Source organism: Barbus barbus, assembly GCF_936440315.1.
Source record: "Barbus barbus genome assembly, chromosome: 25".
Classification (NCBI taxonomy): domain Eukaryota; kingdom Metazoa; phylum Chordata; class Actinopteri; order Cypriniformes; family Cyprinidae; genus Barbus; species Barbus barbus.
Window position 1 is genome coordinate 7151439 of NC_136753.1, and position 20791 is coordinate 7172229.

Consider the following 20791-nt stretch of genomic DNA (forward strand, 5'->3'; position numbering starts at 1 on the left):
CAATGAAGGGCTTTCGAGTCAAACAAAGCTAAGAAACATTGGTCTACAGTACACTGTGATGTTGGCACCAATAGATGGCACAGTTTGTGCATTACATAAATCACAGCTGCAGAACTTCTTATAGAGGACAAGCCATAGCACGGTAAACTTCACTGATGTATCTACTGTGTATATTATATACAGCATGCTACTTGTACCAGAAGTACCATTTGGATAGTACCCAAACAGCCAGACTTACCCATTAGGATAGATATTAAATCACCAGTCCAACTGACTAGGATTGAAACGTAATCATTTTTCTATACCTTTTTCTATTTTTGTAAACATATTTTTACTTTTTTATCTTTAATGTTATCTCACATTGTAAAAATGCATTTCTCATCAGCTCTGAATGGATGGATTCAACAGCTCTGAGTGCATGTAATGTGAAACCTGAAATTACTCGAATGATACAAGTAACAACCGTGGTCTAAAAAATGCATAGTCTATGATAAGTCTAGGCACTAACAATCTGTCCCTCAATGTGGGGAAGACAAAGGAGGTTGTGATGGACTTCAGGAGAAACTCCGTTGACCACCCCCCACTGACCATCGACAGCTCGACTGTGGAGAGAGTCAGCAGCACTAAATTCCTGGGGGTGCACATCACAGAGGATCTCACCTGGACCACCAACACCATGTCACTCTCCAAAAAGGCACAACAGCGCCTACACTTTCTCCGCCAGCTGAAAAGAGCAAGTGTCCCTCCACCCATCCTCACCACATTCTACAGGGGCACCATTGAGAGTGTGCTGACCAGCTGCATCACTGTCTGGTACGGGAACTGCAGTGCTGCTGACCGCAAGACCCTCCAGCGGACACAGCTGCAAAGATCATCGGTGCCCCTCTCCCCTCCATTCTGGACATTTTCCTTACACGATGCTCCAGCAAAACCAACAGCATCGTGAAGGACTCCACCCATCCCTCCCACAGTCTCTTCCAGCTCCTACCATCAGGAAGACGGTACCGGAGCATCAGAGCCCGCTCCACCAGACTGCTCAACAGCTTTTTCCCCCAGGCTGTGAGAGCCCTGAACTCAAACCACCCCGCCCCCCTCTGAAACCCCATGCAAACCCCTACCTCCTGAAACATGGACCACCCCCCACCCCAAACCTTACCACACCAAAAAAAAAACTAAAATTAAACTTTTTTGTGCAATTCGAAGTGTGCTACACACAAGTGAGTGGGCCTGTACAAACCACCTGTAGTAACACACTCTCCTCTATGTGCACTAGACACTTTACACACACTGCTGCGTGTACACAATCCCACAAAAGACTCAGCAATATATGCATGTTTACATGCTCATACACTACAAATCATCCTGCACTGTTCCCCAACCAGCTGCTTGACTCAAAATGGTTCTCTTTGCACATGTACAGTATTTATGTGAAGCATTCGTTTGTATTTTTTTTATCTTTTATTTTTTTAGTTTGTATATGGTAAATATTTATATATAGTATACTAAAATCTGTCAGTAGGTTAGTTGTGTATAGGTTTATACCAGTGCTTCTCAAAGTCCGGACTCCGGTCCGGATCCGGACCCGGAGGGAATTCAATCCGGACCCGCTTCTATTTCATATTTCAAGAACACTAATTATATTTCCTACTTTGATAAACGCACGTTAAACTTGTAAATCATTTGTTTATTTATTCTTATTTTTTATGTCTTTTGGAGAAGGCCCGAAATTGCAGGCGAGATATTGAAACTTTTCCTTCATGACATTTGTTGTCATCATGACATCCAGTGAGCGTATGACGTTTGACATAATCGGGCGACATTTCACCGCTAATATTTAAATTTTTTTGTTTTGTTTTGCTATCACTTATATTATGGCAATTTGTCTTATAGCAGTGCCCAGTGTATACATTTATTTGTGGCGGCTTGTCACAATATCAAAACTGACCGCTACAAATAGATTTTCCAAAAGGCTTATACTTCGTTGAATAAACTGAGCACTGCGCGTTTCAAAAATAAAATGCTGCGCGGGTGTTTTTATATGAATGTATCTTTTAAAAGAACCGTCCGTTTTCTTCAGAAAAGCTTTGATGTCAATTTTCATTTGGTCTTTCCTGTAATGGCTGATAAAGTAGCGCTTATTTGATTACAGTTACCGGGGAAACAGCTATATATCACGCTCCAACAGCGCCTCCTGCTGGCAGAGAATCAACTTGCATTTGCTAGTCTGCGGGAAACACTGGTGTCTGTCAGCAAACATAAACAAAAAAGCATGCTTCAGAACTGTTTTGAGAAGGTGCTTAAGTTTTGAGCAATGTATTATTACTATGAATTAGGCTACTACTACTACTATTACTATCTTGTGCCCTGCAATAACCATTTATGCAAACTCTCTTTTGATATAAAGAAAGGGAAAAAAAAGAGAAAATCGGCCCAAAAAAATCAGCATCATATATCGGCCATAGGCTGCCCTGATTTCTAAATATCGGCATTGGCCAGAGAAAAAACATTATAGGTCGACTTCTACTGCTGACACTTAAATTAATTGTTTTGCCACTTTTGCACTTGTTATTAAAGTATTTTGAATGCAAAGGGAACCTTTTTTTTTTTAAATGAGTGTTTATTTGTTATATGTTATGTATGTTTATTAAAAACACGTTTTGTAATAACCAATTGTTCCGGACCTTTGACACTGATGAAAATTCAGATTTGGACCTTTGAATGTAGACTTTGAGAACCCCTGGTTTATAGTGTTTTTTACTTCAATGTTGTATGTCTGTATTTATGTAGCACCGTGGTCCTGCAAGGCACGACATTTCGTTCCACTGTATGTCCCCACATGTAGCGGAATGACAATAAAGCTCAACTTGACTTGACTTGATAATATTGCACAGTATATGATAATATCACAATTATTTTTGTAATGATGTGTATTAATCAGCTGAGTATTAATGTATTAAAAGTATCAATGTATTAATGAGTTGAGTTGAGTCCTTTATTCAAACTGTCAATATCACATACTCCTATAAAGTACATTTAAAAAAGTGACTTATGTACCTGGTGACTTGTTGGACCGGACTGGAGAAAGATAGGGTTGGCGGGGAGGTAGCAGGGGGGAGGAAGGGAGGGAGACGGACACTCCTCTGGTCAAACTTGGCCTCAGCATCTCCTCTGCAGGGTACGGCTGTACTGGCAGCGGCCCACTCCCATGATTCTGAACACCCACAATCCCCTCCTCCTGAACTCGGTGATGGAAACTGGGGCTGAGGGATTGACTTCCTAAGCAAAAATAAGAAAGACAAGAAAAAAAAAAAGAATATATATTTGTTTTGGCCTCTCTTTTGAACACTTGATTAGAATTATATCTGCATGCAAATAATTTAGAACTTTTTAAACAAAGCCAAACATGAAAGTTCAGAATCCTGTGTCAGTGATCCATTCAACGTGTCACTTATATACCCACAATAACAAACACTGAACTTTTAGAATGGTTTGAGTCTCTTAAACTCTCAAACTATTAAATTCGATTCATTGAGAAGTGGGAAAAAAAAAAAAAAAGTCTGTATGTTTTCCAGTTGGACATCAGAAATCCAATTAGCTAGGTATCATTACCAATGGCTTTCTCTATCCAAGCCTTCAAAACCACTATAAAAACATACAGACAAACTACTAAGCCTGTTTCATGGCCAACAGTAATATTATACATCTTTCTCCTCCTATAATAAGCCCTTTCGAAGAAAGCTGAGAATAATTTAAGCTCTTTTAACATTCCAAACCAAACATACAAGGCCTAAAGTTTCTCTCACCGCAACAGGGTTTACTGCTGATCTTTACTGCCAAAACGAAGCTGGTTTTAAACAAAATGCCAACAGTATGCAGATTTTCACAGGACAACCCACCATATTATGTAGAGGACATCCCTGTGGAAAAAGACTGATTAAAGAGACCAAAATGTAATATTACTCTGCGTGTAAATGAAATTAAAAAACAGCTTTACTGAAAACTTGCATTGTTTTTGAAATTAATGAACAGAATATACATAAAATCAATATTCTACTCCTGTTCAACTAGTCAGTTTCCACAATAATCATATTGCTTTCCTGTCCGTGACTGCACCATTCTTAAAGGGGTCATATGATACGATTTCAAGTTTTCCTGTCTCTTTTGAGTGTTACAAGCTGTTTGTGCATAGATAAGCTCCCTGAAGTTGCAAAGACTAAAGTTTCAATACCAAAAAGATATTCTTTATTAAAGACTCGACCACGTCCACCTAAAACGGCTCATTCAAATATGCCCCCACATGTCTACGTCACGGCTCGTTTATAATGGGTTTTATTGTTTTCGTGTCGTCGCACCAGGACACGGCATCACAATACGGTAAGGGGCGTAACATTTCCGTCTCACACTTGAGGTATTCGGCCAATCACAACGCACTGGATAGCTGCCCAATCAGATCACACCTCGCTTCTCAGAGCGATGAGCTTTGTAAAAATCGGCGCTTTTCAGAAAGGCAGGGCATAGAGGAGCAACAATAATGTACAGTATGTGGAAAATAATGTGTTTGTTTAACCTTAAACTGCATAAACACATTGCATTACACCAAATACACAAAATAATGTTCTTTTTAGCAACGTCATATGAACCCTTTATAGACTTTGGCGTGGCTTGGTTGTCTAAGGCTGTCTAAAACATTTGTTTTGTAAGATGCATTTTATTTTTGAATTCTAGCCAACATTGATAGCTATTTTCATGTTGTGGCAAAAACAAAAACTAATAGTTGTACAACACCTAATACTTTTACTAAAACAAATAGTTTTACAAAGTAAATCTAGGTATCGCTAGATTATGATGTACAGTATAAGATGGATATTCATTAAGATTTGAAGATTACTTTAATAGTATTAGTAAAAATAAATAAATAGATAAATAAGTCGCATAAATAAATTTAAACAATTGGTGCAGAAGCAAAGTAACAAATTGAATTAAACAAAATTTGAAGCAGAAAGTCTAAAAATACTATTTTTGTAAAACATATTTTTACTATCTTTCTTAAAATAAGTGTTGTTCAAGCATAGCTTTGCTAATAAATTATACCAAAGAATAAATTTATTTAATTGTACCAGCTTTGTTTGCCTTTTTTGTTTTAAAAGAAAATGATTTTCAGGATTCAAATGATACTTGACAACAGGGTCAGGTTTCACTCCAGTATGGAGGCTATATGTAACATTGGCCATAGGGTGGAAAATGTGCCGGCATGGCTTTCTTCTTCCCTTTTATTGCAGATTTGTGGTCGGTCGCCTCTTAACACAGCCCAGCAAATCAAGTCTGACTAATGACAGTCTACTCCAGAGAGCTCTGATATAATTACAGCCCTGCATTCATAACACTGAGACCTGACCAAAATACCAACCAGAGACTCCATTCATCAGACATCAAATATTTATCAGAATATAAATTCAGTCGAAATGAGGGTTTGGAGCTGGACGGAGGCTTTGCTGAATCCTATATTTAGTCAAATGTGGACAGACCAAACCAGACAGAAAAAAAAAAAAAACCATTCATGCTGCTGTAAATGGACTCTTAATGTACATGTGGAGTAAATCAGGTATGCTGGTGTTTTGGCATCATCATAAGAATGTGGCATAAATCAGGTATGCTGGAGTTCAGCAACGCCATAAGAAAAAGCGAATGACTGAAGTGACGACTGCTCAACTTCTAAAGGAAATTAAGTAAAAGAACACATGGACAGGGACTAGTGTTGTCAAAAGACCCGGTACTTCGGTACCAAGTCGGTACTAAAAAATTAAAACGTTACGGTACCAGCTTTTTTTAAGTACCGGTGGTACTGAGTAGGGATGCGCGGTATGCACTGGAAAAATACCGGTATTTATTATATTTCAAACGGTACGATATCATAATTTTGCTCAATTTGGTATTTCATGCACTGCAGTTGCGAAATGCACCTGTAGGTGGCAGCGCTTCCCAAATTGCTGCGCAACCGGTAAATGTGACAACAGAACAACGCGACGGATCAAGCAAATGAAACTATCTACGCACCTGAAATTAATAAATAAAGAGAACTGTAGAAGTGAAATATGGCATTACTTTGCATACAAAACAGATGACAAAGGTGAAGGAACTGACCTTGCTGCACCTGAATGCAAGCTATGCTATAAATCATGTGTTGCCACAGGAGGCAACACATCAAACCTTTTTAAGCATTTGTCGCTTGCTCATCCTGATCTTTTAAAATTAAGAGATCGACAGGTGAGAGCATCATTCACAAATTCAGATTTAATTTAAACTTTTATTTACAACTGATCAACGCACATTCAAATGTGATACAGTAAGTTCAAGCGTGCATGTGACACGCTAGAACCAGTGAAGTTTTGCTCACGTAGCCTAATATATGCACTTGCATTTCATACAGTCAAATATGAATTGAATTTGAAATGAGCAAGAGTTTTGCTATATTAATTTTAGTATCAATAATATGAATGGAATGTTTCTGCCGCGCTGCCGACCGCTAATATGAAGCAGCCAAGAGCGCGAGATTTATATTTAATGCTTTTTCTTCGGCGGAGTCTGAAATCTGAAAACAATCTGAGAGAGAAATAATAACGTGATTTTGAATATTACTTTGACTGTTAGGATAACACTTTACAATTAAGCAACATTTGTTGCATTAATTGCGTTACTTCAGTTATGTTTATTTTCTTCAAACTCAGTCAAACTGTAACCTATGTTCCCGGTAGTTTTTTTTCTTACAGTTTGATACAAATGTATTAAGATATGAATCTATTATTATTAGTATTATTTTAATAAAATTGTTTTAAATTCACTTATCTTTTAAAGCTGGTTATTTGTCACCTACGGTATTGATTTAGTATCGATACCGAGGTATTATATTCTGGTATCGTACCGAAGCCAAAATTATGGTATCGAGCCATCCCTAGTACAGAGTACCCGGTCAACCCGGTTCTTGACGTGTACGGACCTATGATTTCCGCGATGCAGAAAAAGCGGATGGAATCTCGGAATCCAGTTATAAAAACGGAATTTAGTTTAGTTTAGCACGGAATTTGTCAAAGTTTGGATGAATTAATCAAAAGTAGGTCATTACACTTAAATCAAATCTCGACATGAACTAGTATCTGTAAATATTAAGCCACAAAAGTCGATTCAAATATGAATCCCGCATGTTCTGCGAGTCTCTGTGTGAATGAATGAATGGAGCAGAAACGTGTTTTTTTTTACTATACACTGAAGTGCGCCTGACGCTCGCGGTGATTTCATCATCTGCCGTCTCAATAATGACATAAATACATAAACGAGCATTTTACCGTTTCATTTGAGTAAAACCAGCATCATATCATATAGCTACACACACAGAAATATAAAGGTATTCACGAAAACCCGTCAAAATAAAAGTTTCTTAAAGACATTGTGCCAGAAATATATTACTATTATTTAGCAGAACGTATGTGATACTATTACTACTGTTGAAAAAAATTAATAAATCTTTAAAGAAGTAATCACACAATATTTCTTCCATATTTTAATAGTAAATCCCCTTTATTTACCAAAAAAATTAAATTTCATTAATTAAAAGACAAATTAAACTTGTTTGCTGTTTTTCATACTAATATTACTTGCGGAAAAACTTGAAACAATTTTAAATAAGTATAAAGAATGGCACTGATTTTTTTACATTTTATTTTTGTTTGACTTTATTAAAAAAACAGTGTGTTTTTTTATGTTTTTGTGTTTTGCTTTGGTACCGAAATTGGTACCGAGAACCGTGGATTTTCACTGGTATCGGTACAGAATACTGAAATTTTGGTACGGTGACAACACTAACAGGGACATAAACGTACAGTAGAGGAAAACAAAGACCATAAACCTTAACCCCAGATGGTACCAACTCTTCTTCACACAAGCAGGAAGTCAAAAAATAAAATAAAAATCACCACAGGCAAGGACAGACGTAGGATGACAACAATGAGGAAGGAAGGGAAACAAATTCCATTTCAAATAAACTTTTCACTCATTTGTCAAGGTTTCCACAATCATATTAAGCAGCTGCTTTAAACATTGATAAGAAATGTTTCTTGAGTACCAAATTAACATATTAGGATGGTTTCGCTAATGTGACAATTTAGACTGGAATAATGGCTGCTGAAAATGTAAAATATATTTAAATAGAAAACACTTATTACACTGAACAAAATTATAATTATACGAGCTGAACTCCAAGATCTAAGACCTTTTCTATGTACACAAAAGGCCTATTTCTCTCAAATATTGTTCACAAATCGGTCTAAATCTGTGTTAGTGAGCACTTCTCCTTTGCCGAGATAATCCATCCACCTCACAGGTGTGGCATAACAACATGCTGATTAGCCAGCATGATTATTGCACAGGTGTGCCTTAGGCTGGCTACAATAAAAGGCCACTCTAAAATGTTTTTTTAACTACATACACTGAAGCACGCCTGACGCTCGCTGTGATTTCACCTGCCATCTCAATGCGGACATGAATACATAAACATCTGCAGAACTGCTCTGAGAGTCACTTCACAAGCATTTTACCGTTTCATTCGAGTAAAACCAGTGTTGTATCATATAGCTACACACACACAGAAATGTAAAGGTATTCAAGGCAACCCGTCAAAATAAAACTTTCTTAAAAGACATTGTGCCAGAAATATATTACTATTATTTAGTAGAATGTATGTGGTACTATTACTACTGTTGAAAAAAAATTAATAAATCTTTAAAGAAATAATCACATAATATGTCTTCCGAAATTGGTACCGAGAACTGTGGATTTTCACTGGTATCGGTACTGAATACTGAAATTTTGGTACCGTGACAACACTAACCTGAATATAAACAATTTTAGGTTTTCTGGGGGGAAAATTAAAGAATTCTGGATTATTCTAGGTCAATAATAAAAAATAAAAAAAACATTTCACTTTAATCGTTACCCATAATTTAGCACAAAAAGCACAACTTTTAAACTGTACTCTATACAGGATACAAAGCAAGAACAGATTGGGTGATGACTATTATAATGCAGACTCTTAAAGCAAAATAAATAGTTGACAAGTGTATTTGTCCCTAATCAAAACATGCAAAACCACAGATGGATGACAACATCTTGGAGTTATTAGCCAGATAAAATTAATGATCCCTAACCTACAGCAACTTTAACTGTTACATGACTCAGCATCAGCATCCTTTTGTAATTTAGCCTCACTTTTATCTTTTGCTCCCAAATTTTCAACATTTCCTAAATCCTAATTTCCTGATTCTCTTCCTGATGGCAGAATTCCAGAGGTTGCTGACTCCAGAAGTCAGACACTGCAGCCCATGCCTGTTGTGTTACCTGACATGCAGGCCATGGTATATCTGTCAGATTAGTGAACATGCTGACTGATCATCGATGGAACTTCTTAAGCATTTCAAAGAATTTTATCCATGATTAGCTAATGAGATTAGGCCTTGTGTATGTTACAAAAATTAACTTGAAAAAAGGCAAATTTTGACTGGCCTATTTTTATGGATAAAGATCTGGGGAAATGACCAAAAGGTTTCAATTTTACTATAAATTAAATTTTCCCCTAAACAAGAAATTAAAAATGATAGTTTTCAAGACTTTGGAGTGAGAAAGATTTTTGATTATGTTATTGAATACTTTTATTAGTATTAAGGGCACTTATTATTAAGGACACAATCATTTGATTTATAATGACAAAAACATTTATAATGATCTGAAAGATTTCTATTTCAAATAAATGCAGTTCTGGAATCCTGAAAAAAAAAAAAAGTTACCTGAGCACTAAATCAGCATATTAGAATGATTTCTGAAGGATCATGTGATGCTGACTGGAATAATGTATATGCATAAAAATCTTACCGACCCTAAACGTATGAATGGTAATGCATGACTGCACAATACTTATAGAACACACAAGTCACATGGACTGTTTTTATGGAGATTTTGTGTCCATTTCAGAGCTTAACATCTCAGGTCCTGCTGAGTAAGGAGAAACTGGACACTAGAGCAGCTGAGATAACACAAGAGAACGCTCCAGAAACATGTGCACACACACACACACACAACTGGCCTCAAAACATAAACCTTACCCTGTCACACACAATACAGATGGATCAACTTTCTGAATGTCACTCTACTCCTAGAGATTTATACCTGAGGACAGTAAAAACTCACACACACGTTGTAAACTCAACATCTCAGGCCGGAGTCATGCTATATCACTCTGCACTGTAAACCAGCATCAAACAGACCCTGTTTTTAAAGCTAAATCCTTTGTGATCCGACCTTTACAAGCCCTCAGTTCAAAGGCAAGAGAATACTTCAATTTGACATTCCAAATGAAAAAGGGTCAATCCATGAAAGCAGAAATCACCACCAAAGTATGCTTCTTAGGGATTAAAGAGTTCAAATCCACAAAAAAGGAGTGAGAAAAAAAATGAGACAAAAGACTCAAATGAGACAAAAAAGCACTCAAACTGATTTTAGAATATTTTGGCCCATCAATGGTGTCAATTCTACTGGATGGGAAAAAGAGTGTATGTGATATTCAAAGTTGAGATGCTGAGGCTGTATTACAGAAACATCCTCACTCAGAATCTTATCCTATCTGCTTAAGGCTGGAATGCACCACATGACTTTTAAAATCTGAATAGGCATCATAAACTTGCAGACTTTGTAACAGTTACAGAGAAAAATCTTGGAATTACACACTAAGTAACTGAGGATCACACACAACTTTCAAGATCTTCTGAACACAACCTTTTCAAGGCTAACATCTGGGTAAAATTTGCGTAGTCTATTCCAGCATTTAGTAACTAACCATGGTAATTTTACTTAAGAAATAGAACTTTTTCAAAACTTAAATCAAGAATTGAAATAAGAAGTTTCTGTAATACAGCCTCAGGTTCCATGGTCAGACATCTGAGCTGGTTATAGGTTTCAATCCCAAAAAGGGATCCATTAGCCATCTCCATTGTGGCACTAAGCAAGACAAGTTCGCTAAGGGGTCCAGCCAAGAAAAATGTTTTTAAAAACTTGTTTGTTAAATGACTACTTAGCAAAATCTGTGAATCAATAGTTTTGTACTTCCAAGATAGCATTTTAGGGTTCTAATATATCTTTTAGATACCAAATTCTAATGCAGCACTGCAGGTACTATATATGTACTTCACTGAAAAAGCAATCCTAGAATGCCTAGTAAATTTTCAGCATAAATTCTGATTCCATTCCATACAGAGTCAAGGGAAATATAAATTCTAAATGTCATTCAATAGTGCAGAGTATCAAAAAAGTCAATTTAATTAAAAATGGATTCTTTTATTCAATATTCATGTGTGCTACATATTTTTATGCTTTGTGTGAATTGCTTAGCAACATGCAAATGTAAAACTCTATTGTAATCAATTGTGAGTAGAGTCTTCTGTGTCCCATTTCTGTAGTTGCACATGTACAGCATTCCAAATCAGTTAATTATGAGGTTCCAAATCATTTAGGCTGCTGTATTATTAGGACGCTGCTTGTGAAGTCAATAGAAAGCAAAGCAGCTCACTAAGTTTTTGAATATGAATATATAGCTTTTTGCTAGTCATGTGTGCCTCACTACATTTTATACAAGTGAATGGGGACTGGGTTGGTCAAGCTACAAAATGACCAAAAACAAAACAAACAAAAAAAAAAAGTACAAAAGTAGTCCACATGATATTTTACAGTTTTTATCTCAATTGCTCTAAAATCTACAGAATATCCTAAACCATAACACCATTTTGAAATCAAACCTCTCAAAACATTAAACATTCCTGTGATTCACACAAGATGCGAATCTGTTAAACTTTTTTTTATTTTATTTCCTCAAAAAACCACACATAATTTCAGCATTTCACACCAAGCTCTCAATGTGCAAAAATGTTTTTACACCAGTCAAAATCATGGGACAAATTCATTGTCTTGGGATACAAACAATGCAAAAAAGTGCTTAAGTTAGAGGAAAAGTACATGGACAAAAATGTGGTGGAGGAAGAGGAGGGGGACGTAGGCCAATGAGATTGGTTTCTGATGAGATCTGTCCTACTGTAGTTGACCATGAAATGTATATGAAAGACATCAGTATGAGCAGAAAAACATTTCTTGCCATGGCAGCTTGTTTTTGGGAACATTAAACACAGTGGCTTTTCAATATTCCATAAGCACTGAATTAGTACATAAGAATGATTTCTAATGGCTTGGTTTGATCAAATAAATATTTCCAATCAAATAAATGCAGCCTTAGCAAGTGAGCATAACAGACTTATGCTCAAAAATGCAAAAAAAAAAGAAGTGCATCCCCAAACTTTCGCATGGTACAGTAGGTACCAGCAACTGCTATACTATGTCATTTGAAGGCAAAGTTTACATTTCTATTAAAGATAAATTAGTTTCAAACAGTTTGATTTTGTCTTAAAAGTTTGTAAAATTGTGTTTTTGTATTTTAAACAGTAGTTTTTAAGAAAAACTATACATAATCACATGCAGCTTTCTGAAATCCAGCTTCCTCAAACACTATGACAACAGATTTGACTGAACAAAAATGGTCATATTTGACACCAGAAAGGTTTCTCATGACCTCACTGTGTGTATCTGGTGCTCTTTATTACTTTTGCAACTGAGAACAGAGCTTCCAGGCAGATGATCAGCCACAAAAAGTGGCACTGTAAAGTGTAAGAGTGGCATCTGATCTGTCACGTGTGCTAGATAACTCTCTCCATCCCCCTGCAGCTAACATAAGGTGTCGTAAATACTTCATGAGCAATATGTCTCTTTAGGAGGACACACAAGTGTTGTCTCTAACCGACAGAGACTTCATCGGCTGTCAGGATGAAAACCAGAGGGAGTTCATGTTAGTAGAGCAGATTTGCACATCAGAGAATGAACAAAGTGACAATCAACTACATTGAAGAGAGGAGGATATACAAGGGAAATTATTTATTTGCAGTCTCTTGACTTAGAAAGAAGACATTGAGTTAGATTAGCAGATGAAAAGTTTCTTGTATGTGGGTCAGGTAGTGTTTGTTTGGCAGCTCTCAAACTTGTCTTGACATACTTAAGTGAGTGAGTGGAGCAGAGATGAATGAGGTTAATTGGAACACGGCTCCATTGAGAAGCTCCATTGGGAGAGATGTTTTGGGCCAGCGATGGTGAATTCAGCAAGAAGCAGAGCGGATACAAGTGTGATCTTGTGGAACTGGGTGTCATAACGTGACATCATTAATGAAATAACTCTTATTTGTCGCAGTGGTTGACGTTTCAAGAGAGTGACATAAATGAGCAAGTGTAGAGACTCTCAAAGGCATATTCACACAAAATTGAGAAGTCAGTTATTTACTCTCATGTCTTTCCATAGCTCATATGACTTTTGCAGAACACAAAAATTTCATTTTTGAAGAATATCTTGGCCCCTTGTCTTAATATAATGAAAGTGAATGGGGAACTGCCCCAACGCAGCTACAACATTACACAAAAAAATACCATAAAAGTAGTCCACATTACTTATAATTTTGAGTCTTCTGAACATTATGTGATGATTTTGTGATGACCAGACCAAAACGTATGTGATTATTTAATAAAATAAAAAATAAAAAAATAATAATAAAGAACTTTGAGTTCTTCCCTTAGTTCTCCTGAACGCATTAATAAGAAAAGTAAAGTTTGCGATTCCTGACATCCAATTCTTTTCAGAGAGTCTTTTTTCCTTCAGTCATAATGAATTTGCATGCTTTTTGAAAGTTCGAATCTCCATTCATTATTCGAAATTCCTTCTTTTGTGTTCCATAAACATATATTACACATAAATAATATAATAAATGACCATTTTATGTGTGTATAATATATACACACATTATACACATACATATACACATGCATACATATACACATGCATATATATATATATATATATTAGTGCTGTCAAAATTAGCGCGTTAACGCTGGTGATTAATTTTTTCAGTTTAACGCGTTAAAAATATTTAACGGCGTTAACACAGGGGCGGGGCTAGTGTTGGCCACCCCACTCACAACTGCTGCCTCTGTCTCTTTTTTCTTGCTAATTTAGTCACAGAACGTCTTTACGAGCATTTCAAATAGGAGATGTTTCAGATGCGTGCTTCAACTTCACTTCAGCGTCAGGCGTGAGTCAAAGGAGCGCGGAAACTGTACTGTACTGAACAAAGGCGCTGCCGCACGCTCTGTAGCCTTTATCATTTCATATCAAAGCGCGAAAGAAACGATGTGCATGCAATGTCGTGGTCAGTTAAGTCATGAAGGTGATTAAAACTGCCTTAAAACGGTGCTTGCGTGAAATATATGAGTCACATTTAAGAACATGTCTCTGAAATGGTTTTCAAAACTGTCCTGCGCTTTCTCACTCATCTAACACACTCGTCAGATCATTAATAGAGACTTTAAGACCTGAAGTGGGTCAGAAAATGTAAAGTGAGTTGAGATAAAACACGATGCGTGTCAGATCCGCCTCGGCAGCTCTTAAAGAAAAAGCAGCCAAAATAACCTATTAACCCAGCTGCTGTGATGTCTGTTCATCAAAGAACAAAAAAAAAGGAAATCAATAACTTTATAGCTTTAAGGACTCATCTGTATTTAATTTAGAATTTAGTGTTTGATAACTTTATTCAATTTCTGTATATTTCCTATTGCTGAAGGGCATAGGTAGCTAAATATGACATTGGTTATACTGTGTTTATGAGAAAATTGTTTAAAGTTCACTTAAATTAGAAGTTATTTTTATTAAAGTCTAATAAATATAAAAATTGATGGCTTTCAATTATACTGTAATGTTGAATGGCAATAGTCAATGGTTAAATATTAGGGAAAAAAATATTATTTTATAGAGACATCAATATTGGTGTCAGTGATACTGGCCTTCATTCATTAAAAAGATGCCATTAATCAAATATTAAAAATATACCGTCTTTATGTTGTTTCTACATTAATTTGAAGATTAAATGTGAAATTATTGCAATATAAAAGTAGATTTAAAAAGTTTCATGTTAGGTGGGATTAATCGCGATTAATTTCAGGAAAAAATTGTGATTAATTAGTTAATTTTTTTAATCGATTGACAGCACTAATATATATAATTGCGAAATTATCATTTCAGATCATTTTCAATGACAAGTCACAGCCTGAGCTGGAATAAAGAAAAATAAATAAATAAAAATCTCATTTGGCCAATCCCAGCCAAAGCTCTGTAAATCTCTTTGGAGGCCATAAGCAATTATGCAATTAAATTAAGCATACACATAACAGCAAACAGCAAAGTACAGTTCAAAAGGTTTCAGCAACAGTTTATTAATATCATTTTCCTTCCTTCTGGGAATAAAGCAGCTTACCTGCGTCTCTTTTGGCAGTTCTTCCTCCTCCCTCTCGCCCTTTCTTCAGCACTCCCTTAAACATGGTACAGTTCCCACTTTTACCGCAGTCCTTTGTTCCTGCAGAAACACAAATTTGTTGAAGAGCACACTGTTAGCAACTGATAAAGGATCTGGTCAATAATACCACAATGCGTTGGAGGAGTAATTTAAACAAGTTACCAACAACTTGACAACAAAATGGAAAACAAAACTCCCTATTCATTTCATGTATGTGTGTGTTGCCACCTCGTGACTGGAGGAATTGGTTGATGAAATGCTCACATTCCACATCTAATTAACACTCTGCTGCCTGGTCTTAGGCATATAAACAAATAAATAAAGAAACAGTGTATGCCAGCGGTACCCACACACTGTAAACTGTTGCACGCCACTCACATAATCCATTAAATGTGAAATAAAAATACATTTAACAGCTTAAACTGACCTTAGTAGGGAAGGAAAGACCAGTTGCTATAAACCACTCAAAATAAGAGGGAAACCAGTGTGCCACTGTCCTTCATGAGTCCATTGCATGTGTCCACACGGCAGCTGTCCACACTGACATGTCTTTCAGACAATAGCAGGAAATACCAGTCTGTCTACCAAACCTCCACTTCGTTCTAAAATAGCAGAATGGATCTGTCTGCTTATCTTGGTATCCAGGCCTGCAGGCTGGTCTCACAGTGACAGGCAGGTCAGAGGTGGATATTTGCTCATTATGAGACACAAGAAGAGTGTCCATTCCAGGGTTCTGTTGGAATCCAGCTGTAGATGTTGAACTGTCCCATTACAACTAAATTACTAGTGGATCAAGGCATTTCACACTACACTGAACGTTCAAAAAGTAGCATAGAAATGGAAGTGACCGATCTTTTCCATATTATGCACATCCAAGTGAAGTGATTTTTTTTCCCCAGTGGTCTGTTTAATTCAAACAATTCTGAAAAATTTTCATTTGTTGAACTTTGCCTGTTGAAAACAAACGAACAAACATGTCTGCCATGCAAATCAACTGTTCCTGCTCATTGCCAGACTGGATCTCTTCTCTCCACTTTCCCTAATTGCAGATTCAATTATAACATCATATACTTAGATTTTTTTTGGGGGGGGGGGGGGGGGGGGGGGGGTGACAGTGATAATCTCAGGTAATGATTATGTGCTTTATTCAATGTTACAAATGTCTAATGTCAGTTTGAATATTATTTTGCATGATCTTTATAGCCATAGTTAAAGCAACAATAAATATTTTACCTCAGATCTTGAAAATAAATTAAAGCAAACTTGTGGACCTACATTAAAAATGAACTCACTGCAAATCAACATGTGTATTCCATAACAAAGATGGTATCAGTCACTCACTCACTCAAAACTGTTCAGTCCATTCACATTTGAATCATCTATTTTCCATGTCCGCTTTTCTTTTCTTCACACTCGCCATGTTTTTGCCATCACATCGTACCTACACTGGACACAACAAAGCATTTCAAATCATCTGAACTTTGTGTCAGTACGCCATAAATAGAACGAGCCAGCAGTTTATTGTCGGGGAATTGTTGTGTCGTGCCGCATCTAGTGTAGACAACATCACTGATTATAAGGAGTTCTATTGTATTTTGTTGTGTCGTGCCGCGCCGCTCATGTCCGGATGCAAGTTAATGTAGCTTTCTGATGCTGCGTTTGAATTTTCATGCCACATTATTTGAAATTAGTGCAGGCAAAACATTTTTCTCTCATGGGCCAGATGTGGCTCATGGGCCACCTACTGAAGAATCCTGAACTAAACTAAAACAAACAACAGATGAATTTTCATTTCATGAAGACATTAAACAATGTTTCACACTTGCAATTGTGAAACGGCAATTCATTTTATAGGTGTTGTATTATAACGTCTTCTCCAGAACTGGTAATGCCCACCATATCACAGTGAAAAAGCTATAGAGTGTGAAACAACACAGTTCTAGAATCAAGTTACAAGTTTAGCAACCGACAACCAATCATAAAATAATGCCTGCCTCATTAAATAGTTTTGTACAACACTGTTTTGTACAGTCATAAAAGCACTAACTTCCAAGTCTGAAGAAAATGTTAATAAATTATTAAAGTGTCAAAGAGCGATACTAAATGCATTAACTGGCATCTATAAAAACTGTATTTGTCCACTCAATGCTTTTAACCCAACATTCTATAATGAGAGTAAATTATTCTACTAAATGTTTATGCTAGGCAACTAAATGTCTATTATTAGCCACTGGCTAATTAATTGTTAGATGTTACTTCACCATTGTTTGAGTTGGAGGCTAAGAATAAGTATACACACACACACACACACACCACCTAATGGCGATTCTATTTCCAAAGTGTGTGTAGAGACTTGCAACCTCATAAATATGCAAATAATATATTTATTTTCAAACATATACAGTGTGAAATTCAAAACCTGAGATTAATTTATAACTAATGATTTAAATAATAACCCAGGGTAAAGTATGAACAGAATGAGACATTAACCCAGGGTCATTTTTAAGCTTTTGAACCATGTTGTTCAAAAGCCCAAATGAGTGATGGACTCACTAATACTTTGTTTTCTGCCTAAACAATCCTTTTCTTGGAACACCACAGAAAAGCAGAAAATAAGAGTAGCTGTAGGCAGCATGCAATATATTTTTGTGGAAAATTATTTTTTATTAAGACATGGGTCTGACTGTTGGTTTGGGCTTAAAAACTGTCACCATCAGCTCTTTTATACAGTGCAACCAATTTTGCTGATTCTTTCCCTCAGCCACAGGACTGCTGGCCACAACCAACCAGAAGCAATCAAATAAAAAAAGGAAATAAAACCATATAAGGGTAGATTATGAAATTATTAATTAAAGAAGCACATTATGCCTTATAACAGATGCATCCCAGTTGTGCACTTACTATAATTTGTTAGAGTTTTGGAGACAAACTCTGGGATTGATTAGTTTGTGTTCTGTTAAATGTTCAAATTAACTGTCGCCAATCCGAAAAAGCACCACTGGTTCAATGGATTCAATACTAATTGCCTGGATTTTAAAGGAGCCACATCCTGTCATTCAGAGACATGGTTTTGAAACACGAGCCAATGACATCATGAAAAACACATCACAGATATTGTGCCCATCCAAAGACTATTTCCTTTCAAATCATATATACTGGCACATGTGCACCCCAGGAACATGAAGCAGGGTCACACACATATGTGCAAAATAGAGTTCATAATGCCTGTCTTGTCAAGCCCCATACTGTACAGGTTTGCAGAGACACTGATCTCACAGAGGTGATGTCACATAACTAACTCCATCTGGATGGTACTGGATAAAGGGAAAACAGAGACAAAGCACATACAGGGCAGAACTATAAAATAAGAGTTAACTTCACTAAGAAACATTTAAATCTTCTTAAGTCTGTTTTTTTCCAATACTAAAAAGATTATTACAAAAACCCTCTAATTTTGTACTAATGATAGCGTTTTCGTAGATATTGCATATTGGCTGCCAATTCACCGTCACAAGTTAAATCAATAATGGTCGTTCTACTTTTAAAGTCACTGATTTCTGTTTGAGAAGCTAAAAAAAGAGCAGAGCAAATCATCCCAATCAAATCAAATTACAGACTCCAGAAAAGTGCATTAGAGCTTCACCGTGGTGTGTTTGCCAGAGTTGGAACCAAGCAACTGGAAAGCTCTGGTTTGACCACCACTGGCCCTCCAACGTGAATAACGTTTTAAGTTGTACTTTCTAGTAATAGCAGGTTTCTGTGGGCCATGACTGCAGCCTAAATGTGCATTTAATTGGATGAAAGCTGAGATTTATCAGAGGGTGGAGGGAAAAATAGAGAATGACAAGAAATAAGGTGGCGACTGGGGTCGATGCTGAGGGATGAAAGCAAAACATAACAAAAAAAAGTATAGGAAACAGAAAACCATGCATTAAGGTTAACACTGCAGTACATTTAGTCTCATAATGCTGTAGAGTTTAAGTGCTTTAGTATATGAAAATATAAAAGAGCTGAATGGGAATTTTTCATTCAAACGACACATTCAGAAATACATTTTCGCAGCACAAATGAACGACTTGGTTTCAGAATTGACGGTGCTCATTCAGTGAGCAGTAAATGAGGACATCTTTTTCTAAATAGGTTTTATGGCTGAAACCTAAGGGAAAATGGCCTTGTTTCCTTTTATGGACAATCTGGCCTAAATCTCCTCCCCACTTTACCATTTGAATAAGACAAATGACACATGGGGGGTCTTATACAAATGTGCAGCCCTCACATCAAAAGCTGTCAAGCTTTTCAGGCCTAACATGAGCAGATTTCTAGACAGAAGGTTACAGGTGTTGTGAGCAGTTATGCAAGAACTAGTTTCCGTGATCCTCCAGAAGTAGAGTTCTAGTACACACTTGTCAGATTCATTCATTTCCACAAGAAGCAGTGAGAGGGTGAATCTCACCAAGAGGTGTGCAGATCATAATTTACTCCAAAATCAAACAAACCAGAAGTTTAAATCATATCAGTCATTAGCCGAGACCTGCATTCTTTAATATTTTATTTTTTCATATGATTATATTATTGAATCGGCTATTATTGAATATATAGCAGCAGATAGATATTTCTATTTTAGGATTTATCATCAATGAGCACCAATTTAAAGAGATAGCAATAACTTATGGCAAATATTTAGCACTTTAAGAATACTTTCCTTTAAAAATGCACATCAAATACACATACTTTTAAAAAAATAAAAATTACCAGTCATTTATCATTAATCAGCATCCTAAAAGCTTCTTTCATGTGACAGTCACTTTTTTATCTATGTTTGGTACATTTTATATATTATGATAGCATTTGTCCTTCAATCTATTTATGAACAAATTATTTTCAAATTAAATAATTTTATTGATTGATAATTGCAAAGACAATACCAGAGGTATTAATTGCAAGGAGAAATATGAGGAAAAAATGTGCTTAGCTGTCCTAAAAAAAAAAAAAGTGACAAGATAAATCATTCAAAGGGTCCTAATAAATAATTTCATACATTCTCTTTATGCAAAATATGATTTCTTTTTTTGGGGGGGTTGTGGTAAAATGTGACCTTGACATTTCTTAAGATTTTACAAGATTCACCTGTAAACTTTCAGAAGAATGGACAAGAAGAGTGACCATGATTTCAAGGCTCAAGTGACTATAGAGATGTGCATGTAACACAAATGAGGAAACAATCTATTCCCTGAACCACCATGACATCTGTTTTTTCCATTCTACCTAACATGACATCATGGTGCCTCATCCTGATGAAATGCGTAGACCAATGA

The 20791-nt window shown here is 36.3% G+C and overlaps 1 protein-coding gene and 1 long non-coding RNA gene across 2 annotated transcripts in view; one reads left to right on the forward strand and one right to left on the reverse strand.

Moving 5' to 3' along the window:
- Window positions 1-15501, reverse strand: part of LOC306845057 (protein TANC1-like) — a gene marked incomplete at its 5' end in the record, with an annotated part of 74571 nt that extends 59070 nt beyond the window's left edge. Inside the window, 2 exons of the mRNA XM_079377611.1 lie at window positions 3055-3276; window positions 15438-15501. Of these exons, the coding sequence (XP_079233737.1) occupies window positions 3055-3276; window positions 15438-15501 (286 nt within the window). The remainder of the gene's footprint in view (window positions 1-3054; window positions 3277-15437) is intronic.
- The window catches only part of LOC306845060, a 428848-nt gene that overhangs the window by 140434 nt on the left and 267623 nt on the right, over window positions 1-20791 (forward strand). The gene's annotated exons all lie outside the window — the stretch shown is intronic.